The 10,584-nt window shown below is 51.5% G+C and overlaps 1 protein-coding gene across 1 annotated transcript in view; it reads left to right on the top strand.

Moving 5' to 3' along the window:
- The first annotated feature begins 808 nt into the window (after positions 1 to 808).
- CD276 (CD276 molecule) overlaps positions 809 to 10,584 on the top strand; it is a 31,735-nt gene continuing 21,959 nt past the window's right edge. The window contains exons 1-4 of the mRNA XM_037046906.1: positions 809 to 841; positions 1,969 to 2,123; positions 2,605 to 2,856; positions 2,948 to 2,987. Of these exons, the coding sequence (XP_036902801.1) occupies positions 809 to 841; positions 1,969 to 2,123; positions 2,605 to 2,856; positions 2,948 to 2,987 (480 nt within the window). The remainder of the gene's footprint in view (positions 842 to 1,968; positions 2,124 to 2,604; positions 2,857 to 2,947; positions 2,988 to 10,584) is intronic.

Raw genomic sequence — 10,584 nt, 5'->3', positions numbered from 1 at the left:
CCGGGCATGTGTTCTAACCAGGAATTGAACTGGCAACCTTTCATTTTGTGGGATGGTGCCCAACCAACTGAGCCATACCAGTCAGATCCCATCTTAACCATTTTTAAGTGCACAGGTCAGTAGTATTTAGTGCATTCACATTGTTTTGTAGAAGTCTTTTTCATCTTGCAAGACTGACCCGCTATGCCCATTAAATGACGACCCTGCATTCCCTCCTCCCCATAAGCCCTGGAGCCACATTCTACCTTCTGTCTCAACAGAGTGACTACTCTAGATAGCTCACTCTCTAGAATCATAAAGTATTTTGTTTTTCTGTGACTGGCTAAGTCCTTGAGGACTTAGCATAATGTCCTTAAGGCATGTGTCAGAAATTCCTTCCTTTTTAAGATTGAGTAATGTTCTGTTGTACGAATATACCATATTTTGTTTATCCATTCATCCATTGATGGACACTTAGGTCGTTTCCACCTTTTGGCTATTGGGAAGAATGCTGATATAGACATGAGGGTACAATATTTCTTTGAGACCCTGCTTTCAATTCTTTTGGGTACATACCCAGAAGTGGAATTTTTGGATCCTATGGTAGTTTTATTTTTAATTTTTTAAGGAAATACCCTGCTGTTTTTCATAGTGTAAGTCTTCTCCTTTAAGAAGCTTTCCCCAAAGCTCTAACCAGTGAGTTTCATTCCTGTCTCACGGGTCACATTGGGTCACATGACCACCTCTGCTACAAGCAGTCTGAGAAAGGATGCATTTTCAGCTAGGCATGTAACAAACAGCTGAACTGAAGAGATTCCTCCATGCTGAGATGGTCACTCTAGCTGTTTGTGTTCGGGGCCAGGTACCTGAGTCTCAGCAGAGCCTTTCCTGCAGACGGGCTGTGTATCCCCTGCCCCAGCTGTTTGCACTTTCTGGGGGATCAGTGCCCTCTTAAGCCACTGCTTCCTGAAATGAGCCGTTACTCATTTCCTTCCCTCCTGACCTGTTCAATTGTATCATATTGTCTTTTAACTTTTATCATAAGTCTCTCCCCAGCCCCCACCAACTGCCCGGTGCTGTTCCCTCACTGTCACAGCTGAGTCATGCTTTCCCTGCCAGGCTATAGTCCTCTGGGATGGAACCCTGTGTCGCCACAGCAGGGCAGAGAGCACAGAACTGACTTGTGGACAAAGGAAGGAAAGGAAATCCCTCTAGATTTGTTCAAGGGTTCCACTGCAGGACTCCTGGCTGTCATCCCAGGGATGCCTCTCTCCCCGGACACTTCGCCCCAGGTTGTGTGGGGCCCAGTGGGGCTACTCATCCTGAGACCTTCGAGGACAGGCCCAGGCAGAACAGGGCCTGACAGGGCAGGGGGAGCAGCATGGATTGGTGGGGAAGCTAATGACTTCCAGGGACCCTGGACAGGTTTTGATGCCCCACACCCTGCTCCCATCCCTTGGAGCAACCAGACAGACACAGCCACCATCAGACTTACACTCAGGAACGCCTGTGCACGGAGACTCAAACACAGAGTTTCTCATGTGTTCTCAAAGACACATACCCATGCACCATGAACACACACACACACACACACACAGTTAAATATGAATTCAGCACTAAGTTCAATGGGGCAAATCCTGGTTCTTCCACTTAATAGCTGGTTATTTTGAAACAAGTTACTTAGTCTTTGTGTCTTAATGTCCTTATTTATAAAGATGAGGATAGTAATAGCATTTACCTCACTGAGTTGTGAAGATGAAATGAGATACAGTGGCGAAGAGCTTTCAGTGGCTGACATGCAGACACGCGTGCTCCTGCGTGTTTCTCAAGCCCTCCCCCATAGTCTAGCCACTTGGTGGTGGGCTTGGCAAAAGTAAAACAGGGTAATATCATCTACTTGATGGGCTGCTGTGAGGATCCACAGAGGCCCAGCGTGGAAACAACCTGTCCCACAGAAGCCTGTTCCACTGGAGCTTTTCCTGTCTGTAGCTGGTGAAGAACAGGTCACAGAACAAGTGCGGGGAGGGATGGGCCGAGGCAGAGTCTGGCCCCGTGTCCTCCCAGGCTGGAGATGGGTCTTATAAGGACAGAGACTGCACCAAGGTGGTCCGAGTTGCAACCTCTTCCGGAGCCGAGCTGGTTTGGCCAGCACCCGACTCGACTCGTGGCTAGGGATGGGGCTGGCCGCAGGGGGGTGGGGGTGGGGTTGCCGTGGGCGGAAGGAAACGAGGAAAACCAGCTGGGTGGAAATTACCCTGCGGTTGGCTCAGGCACCCATTACACCGTATTTATAGAGCAGCTCTTAATTCCTTGCAGTCGAATTAACCCTTTCCAGACTCTGGTACCAGCCCCGAGTCCAGGGAAGTGGGCCTGGGTTCGGATGGCAGAATGTGAGCTACCGTGCTGCTCCCAGCAGCCTGTTGGGGCGGGGGCGGGGGGCGGGGGGAGTTGGTGACTGCCCCACTGTCCCTCTCGAGGAAAATAAACTTTGGATCCCGGGGGTGTGGAAACGGGCAGCAGGAGGGGCAGCGATTAGGCCTACACCTCCTTCCCTCGCCCGGTGCTTCTCCCCACGTGGTCAGGACCGGGTTCAGGGGCGGGGTCCAGGCCCCTCGCCCTGCCCAGCGGGCGGGCCCAGGCCTCGGCCCCAAAACGCCGCCGCTGGGCCAATCCGGTCTCTGGGCTCACCCGCCGCCTCTCCGGGCCTGCGGCTTCCTCCCGCCCGCCCCGCCCCTCGGACTCCCCGGCCGCCCCCGACCCCCACTGGGGTCGGGCCTCACGGCAGCAGCTGCGGTGGCAGCGGCGGCGGCGCGTCCACGGCTCCATCGAGTCCCGGATCCGGGAGTGGGCGCGGCGCGGTGAGTGCTTTCGTGGCTGGTGCGGGCGCGGGCGGCCTTTGTCTGCGGCTGGTCCCGCTGCAAGGCCGCTAGAGCGGGCAGTGCGGAGTCCCCTCCCTCGTGGGGTGCAGCCACCCGGCCTTCTCCCGGTCCGGAGCTGACCGTAGCGTGGTGAGCAGGGAGAACCCGAGCGGCGACCCTGGCTCCGGGGGCCCAGAGGCAGCCAGGGGGCGGTTGGAATCCAGCGCCACCTCCAACCTGGCCACCCTCTCCTTCCAGCCCCGGGGAGTTGGGGCACCGTGTGATCTGCCTGGGTGGGTGTCGTGATTACGGAGGCCCCGGGTGTGCAGGGGGCATGTAGGCACGTATGTCGCTGCGTCGGTGATCCTGAAAGGCTGAACCGGCTGGCTGGAGCTGGGAGGGAAGCGGTCTCCCGCTCCTGCAGAGGAAAACAGCTTGACCACGAGTTCTGAGGCGGGGAGCTGCCTGGGAGGGGAAGGCGAGTGCTTAGGGTCCGCTCTGCTTGGGCTTAAAAGATGAAGGAGTGGTTGACCGGAGGAGTTCTGCAGGCGGCAGTGGGCGTGAGGGGGGCTTATTCTGAGAACGGGTAGGGATAGCTGGCCCGGGTGAAAGGGTGAATAGGTGTTGGGGGAGGGGAAGAGAGACAGTAGGATGCCCAAGAACGGGAAAGCACAGGGGTGGGGTGGTTTGGGCTTGGGATGTCCCAGGGAGATAGTGGGTGAGGTGGGATGGAGACAGAAGGGAACCGATGGAGGGAAGGTAGGGACCAGAATGGGGGAACACGACAGGGGAGGGGATCGAATCCCAGGTTTCAAGGCCCTCACTTACTGTTCAGCCATCAAATTGACAGCTTTGGGGGCTTAAGGCAGTGAACTGCAAGAAAAGGGGATTTATTTCCAAAGGACGACCTGCCCTAATGAGAAATGTGTGATGAGTGACTCAGATATGGGATATGTCATTGAGGGAAAATGCCAGCAAGTAGTTAAAAAAGGGGGGGTGGGGGCAGAGGGGGTTTGTTTGACTTGAGAAAAGTTGCTTCAAATGGGATGTGGCTAATTGTGAAAGAGTCTGATTTCTCATTCAATTAGGCCTCCCAGTCCTTTCCTTACAGGCATCTTTAGCGTTTAGCTTCTGTTTTAGCAAGGAATGAAGCGGTCAGTCTTTAAGAGAGTTCTTTATTTAGTTCTGCCTCCTGGCTAATTCCCTCTGGCCTCCCAGAAATTCCTAGGAAATCCGATGCTGTGCAGCCCTCCTTGTAGTTTGGGGGCCTGCGCCATAGGTGGGGCCCTTTTGGAGGCTGAGGGAAATTGAAGTCTAAACTGGAAACTGAAGTTTAAACTTGTGGAATGGGCAGGCTGGTCTCAGTGGTGGGGAAGGGTGAAGGGCTGCGGGGCTCCAGGGCTGTGGGGACTGGGTGGTGGCTGACGTTCGGCTCATTTGGGAATGGACTGTTTGGGTGAGTACATTTCCCTGGCATCTGAGTTTTCCAGCTTAAGCACCAACACTTCTGTTAACTGTTGAGCGTGGGAGTCTTTCTCCTGTATTATGTACAGCACCGTCTGACATCAGGACACTCATTTTCTTTATGACTTTGGGTCAGCATTGTGGGCATCAGTTTTTGCACTCAGAGGCCATAAGGCAAGGGGACTGTTGGAGTGAGCTTTGCACTTGACTTCAGCAGTGCTTTTATTGGTCCCATGAATGGTCTTCGGAGTTCTTTTCTCTCTTCAAAGGTAGTTTGTGTTGCCTACCTGCTCTGAGCTTTCCAATCAAACCACGCAGCTTGTTAGAGGTGAGCAGCCTGTGCTGATGCGAGCCTGAGGATGAGAAGGCTGTCCGACTTGAAGACCGCTTTCCTTCCAGATCCTGGTCCTCTTCAGCTCTGCCAGGCACCTGACGGGAGCCGGCTGGCTGGATATCTGGCATCTGGGTGCTTGAATGTTTGGAAAGGACAGTCAGAGAAGTGTTGTCCTTTCTGAGGAGGCGGTGCCCTTACTCTGGTGAGGTTGATGTCCGAGTCTTCTTTGTGGGAATTCCCCCATCCTTAAACTGCACCCTTCTCCAGAGTCATATATCTTCATTCTTTGGAGCAGAATTTGGGTTTCACACTGACCTGGACAATACCGTTTGGGGTCAGAGACCCAGAGGGGTCATAGAGCCACCTGAGTTGGGACTCCACAGCACCCAGAGAGACTCCTAGAAAGTGTTGTAGGACAGGCATCTGGCCTTTTGCTGGCTGCTTCACAGCTAGACATGCAGGTTTTGGGCTGGGTGAAGAAAATGACCCAAATCCAAGCAGCCTCTGAGATCAGGACTCCATAGGGCATGAGCCTGTGGCCGTGAGTCATAGGGTCAGGCGAGGGAGAAGAAAGGCAGGCAGGATGATGTCACTGTCCATGACCTTGTCCTCTGAGTGGGTGGCAATTTCTCATTGCTATCCCTTTCCCACACCCCCGAGATAGGAGTGACAGGTTTGTCCTCTAGCAAAAGAGGGAGAGCGTAGCCTGGACCTAGGGGAGAGGGAAAAGGGTGGTCCTATATGACCCTTGAATAATTTCCTTTGGTCTTACTGGCTCAGAATGGAACAAACATCTGGAAGAGGCCCCGTGTGCTGTTACACAACTCTCCCTCACTTGCCATCCCCAGTTCTGCCTCGCCTGCAATATGAGTTTCCAGATAAGAGCACTATGTTTTCAAGTTTTGGGGTGAGAGCTCTCCTGAATGCTCAATAAAATATCGTCTCATTTAATCATTATAGCAGTCCCGTGAGGTAGGGTAGCATTAGCTCTATTGTGTCGGTGGGGATACTGAGGCTCCGAAAGGGGAAGTCCGCCAAAAGACACAGCTGGCTGATGCTGGAGCTGGGATTGGGTCTGCCTCCAGGACTGACTTTTTCTGGCACTCTGGAGGCAGGCTTAGGCTTCTCGCTGTGTAGCCTGGCAAGATGTGCCGAGCGTCCTCACAGGGAGGCAGCGAGGACTCATCTGGGGAGGTAGCTGGGGAGAGGGCAGGCCTGATTTGGGCGTCTCCAACCAGTCGTCTTGGCATCCCCGCCGGGGCCACTGCTGACAGTGCTTGGTCTTCTAGAGGCTGGTCCTCAGCAGACCTGTGCCTCCAGGGGCCACTCCCATACCCTCTGGTTCTGACAGTGCTGTACCTCTTCTACACCCCTCATGCCTTCAGACATTTGGCCTTCTTGAGGCTTAGGGAGAGAATGTTGGAGGGAAACCTGCTGGGAGTGCAGATGAGAAGCATGTTTTGTTGGGGGCCTTGGGGCCTTGGGGCCTTGGGGCAGGGAACAGTACCACCTCCGGAACACCGGGCTCCCAGGTCGCCTTAAAGTCAGCATTGGCTCTGAGGAACTGGGACTCCCCAGGGGAGACAATGACCTGTGTCCTTGGTGGAGGGGCCCTGTACAAGGAGGTGTGGCAGCAGCAGGAGTGGTAGGGGCTGGCGCCCATGGTGTGTAGTGCCCTGGCGTGGCTTCTGGGAGGAGGAAGGAGGAGAGGACTAATAGGGGTAAGCCAGACACAGACTGCATCAACTAGAAAATGGAAGTAGGCTTCTGCCCCCATTCCCACACCCCAGGGTTATGTTCCTTATCAGGTTTCCAGACCCTTTTCCCATGTATAAACATCCATCCGTCCATTTCTCTACCCCCCCAAACATGTATGAGCTCATTCATTCATTAATGCATCACGAAATATGCACTGAGCATTTTGCTAGAATTAAGGATGCAATAGTAAACAAAGCATATGCATTTCCTGCTCAGGGAAGGTCAGTGTGACAGAGAGAAAACCAAGTGGGCAATGAGTAACAGGGGCTACCTTAGAGTGGCAGACCTCTGGCGGAGCTTTTCTGCCCAGGTGAATCTCAGGAGAGGCTGGTGTTGCCCAGCCATCCAAGAAGAAGGAACTGTGTTTGCAAAGGAACTAGAAGGCCCACTGTTGGGGGTGGCAAGTCCAGGCAGGTGGGTGGGGCCAGATGAAGTGGGGCCGTGGAGAAGTTGGGATCTTATCCCGAGTGAGAAGACAGTCCTGAGAAAAAATATTGAAATATTAAAAGTCATGACATGATGCAATCTGTGTTTTCATAGTGGTTATTCCAGCTGCTATATAGAGTATAGGTTATAGGCTGGCAGAGAGCACTGGTTGGAGAGAAAGTTGGGAGACTGGTGAACAAGCTTTTGTGGTTACCAAGCAAGAGATCATGGTGACTTGGAAGGCCGGAGACAGAAGCAGAGGTGGAAAGAGAAAGATATTTCAGGGGCCAGCAAACTTTCTGCGAAGGGCCAGAAAGTAAACCTTTGAGGCCTTGCTTCCATTTGTTCTGCTGTGATCGTGCACAGGCGGCCACGAACAGCGTGCATGTGTAGGGTGTACGGCTGTGTGCCAACGAAACTTCATTTATGGACTCTGACATTGAATTTCATGCAATTTCATTGTGTCACAAAATGATCTTCTTTTGATTTTCCCCAACCATTTAAAAACGTAAAGCCTTTCTTACCTCGTGAGCTGAACAAAAACAGGTGGTGGGCTGAATGTGGCCCTTAGGCTGCTATAGTTTGCAGACCCCTGAGATATATTTTGAGGTGGCTGTTCTTGGGGATGGACTGTAGAGATGAGAGAAACTCAGGTTCCTGGCTTGAGCAGAGGGTGAAGAGTGGTGTCTTTACTATGCAGTAAGCGCTGGGAGGAACGGGTTTGGGGGAGAAATCAAGAGTGAAGAGGAAGATGCCTGGGAGTCACTGGAATGGAGATACTTAGGAAACAGTTGGGTTTAAGGTCGGAGCTCAGATGAAAGTTGCGGGCTGGAGAAATAAATTCAGGAGTTGCTGAATATAAATGATATTTTAGGAAAGAAAGTAACAGAGTTGGAGAACCTAGAGGACCAAGGAATTGCTGAAGAAGGAAGGGCCTGCAGTGAAATGCAGGTGATAGACAGATGAAGAGAGAGACATGGGTGACTCTACCTCAGACCATAGAGCACTTGGTACCACAGAAATGAGGTCGTGCAAATATGTCATTCACTCAACAACATGTCACAGACTTATTTCCATATCAGTAGGCCTTCTTTAGAAAAGCCCTATGCTTCCCATGATCTAGATTGGCCGTAACTCATGCACCAGTCCCCCATTGCTGCTGCTTTTGCTGCCACCTGGCTATCGGAGCAGTGACGCTAGTGTTTCCCTAACCCAGACTCTAAAACAATGGCCTATGAGCCAGATATTTGCTGCTTGTTTTTAAACCCCCCCTCCCAAGCTGAGAATGGTTTTCACATTTCTAATGGTGGAAAAATCATGTGATTCATGAAAATGATATGCAGTTCAAATCAGTGTTGGAACAGAACCCTCTCTCTGTCACGCACTCCCTACAACTGCTATCCCTCTCTCTGTCACCCACTCTCCACAACTGCTGTCCCTCTCTCTGTCACACACTCTGCACAACTGCTGTCCCTCTCTGTCACACTCACTACAATTGCTGTCCCTCTCTCTGTCACCCACTCTCCACAACTGCTGTCCCTCTCTCTGTCACCCACTCTCCACAACTGCTATCCCTCTCTCTGTCACACACTCTCCACAGCTGCTGTCCCTCTCTCTGTCACACACTCTGCACAACTGCTGTCCCTCTCTGTCACACTCACTACAATTGCTGTCCCTCTCTCTGTCACCCACTCTCCACAACTTCTGTCCCTCTCTCTGTCACCCACTCTCCACAACTGCTGTCCCTCTCTCTGTCACCCACTCTCCACAACTGCTGTCCCTCTCTCTGTCACCCACTCGACACAACTGCTGTCCCTCTCTCTGTCACCCACTCTCCACAACTGCTGTCCCTCTCTGTCATACTCACTACAATTGCTGTCCCTCTCTCTGTCACACACTCTCTACAACTGCTGTCCCTCTCTCCACCACACCCTCCACAACTGCTGTCCCTCTCTGTCACACTCACTACAATTGCTGTCCCTCTCTCTGTCACTCACTCTCCACAACTGCTGTCCCTCTCTGTCACACTCACTACAATTGCTGTCCCTCTCAGTGTCACACACTCTCCACAACTGCTGTCCCTCTCTCTGTCACACACTCTGCACAACTGCTGTCCCTCTCTCCACCACACCCTCCACAACTGCTGTCCCTCTCTCTGTCACACACTCTCCACAACTGCTGTCCCTCTCTCCGTCACACACTCTCCACAACTGCTGTCCCTCTCTCTGTCACACATTCCCTATGACTGCTCTCCAGCTACATTGAGTAGCTACGGCAGATACTGGATGGCCCACAGAGCCTGAAATATTTTCCCTCTTGACCTTTGCTGACCCCTGCCTGACTCAGTCTTACATCTGTGACCAGCAGTGGGTCCACACACAGGTGGAGTGAGTTTTTTTGAGCATCTCCAGGAGGGTACAGTCTAGAACAATACTTTAATGCCTCAAATTCCTCCATCAACTCTTTCTTATTTTGAGTATACCCCTGCTCTTTTACGTGTCTTCCTTTAAAATTTAAACCTCCTCAGCTAAGTTATGATTACATTATTAATCCATCAATCAATCAAGGTCCAGCCTACCTATAACAATAGTTACTCCTTTTTCTTCCTCATCACTTTCTAACAAAGTCCAAACAGAACTCTCCGCTCTAGTCCCTGCCTTCCTCTCGTGACCAGCACCTTGCCATTCATGTCAGCCACACTAAATTGCTTGCAATTCCTCCAGCTTGCCACACTGCTTCTTACCTCCATGCCCTCTGCCTGGAATGGCCTTTCCCAGCCTGACCATCTGGTAGCTTCAGGTCAATTTTCAGGGGTCAGCTTTGGGATCACCAAGTGTTGTAGGTGCCTCCAAGTGGCCCTTGCTGCATCGTAAATAGGACAGTATGCGGGGCTGCAGTGACTCGTGTGCAGGCTTCTCAAGGACAGACACAGAGTTTAGTCATATCTCTGTTCCCCATGTCGGCCTGACAGGTACTCAGCGAATGAATGATTGAATGACTGAGTGTATAGTGTATAGTGTATAGCGAATGAGTGTATAGTTAAGGACTCCTTCAGTTGCGGGTGATAGAACCTAGTTCAAATTGGCTTAAGGGGGGAAAAGACTGGCTAGAGTACCTGGGCCGTCTGCAGGAGCAGCTGGCTGCAGGCACAGGAGCTTAAATGCTGTTTTCAGGGCACTGTGTCAGTGTCCCTCTAGCTTTCATCTTTGCCCCGTTCACTTGTTCGGGTCATTTCTTTACATTGGTGGTAGCGGATAGATTCATTGCTAATGGCCCCGGAGCACATCCTCCTTCTTAGTAACCTTGGCTATTTTAATTACATATTTTCTCCCGAACCCCTTCCTATTTTTTTATAAAAGTGACATTTCAGCCCTGGAAGGTAGCATGTTGGTAGCATGTCCCAACATGCCAGTGTTGCAGGTTCAATCCCCGGTCAGGGCACATATAAGAATCAACCAATAAATGCATCAGCAAGTGGAACAATAAATCAGTGTCTGTGTGTCTGTCCGTCTGTCCTTTCCTCTCTAAAGTCAATAAATAAAGTATAAGAAATATATAAAAGGGATATTTCGGATATGCCACTTAGTAGCTCTGTAACCTCGGGTAAGTTAATGACTTACCTGAATTTCCCCATCTGCAAAATGGGATAAAAATAGTGCCTAGACTTTTGGGGAAGCTTAAAGGAGTTAGTGTGTGTAAAAGCACTTAGAAAAAATCCTGGTGGGTAGCAGGCATTTAACACTGTTGGCTTTTAGTATTATTATT

The sequence above is a fragment of the Sturnira hondurensis genome, unplaced genomic scaffold (assembly GCF_014824575.4).
Source record: "Sturnira hondurensis isolate 20B ecotype Veracruz unplaced genomic scaffold, ASM1482457v3 Scaffold0005329, whole genome shotgun sequence".
NCBI classification, from domain to species: domain Eukaryota; kingdom Metazoa; phylum Chordata; class Mammalia; order Chiroptera; family Phyllostomidae; genus Sturnira; species Sturnira hondurensis.
Note: the sequence above shows the minus strand (reverse complement) of the source record. Positions and strands in the feature narration are given on the sequence as shown.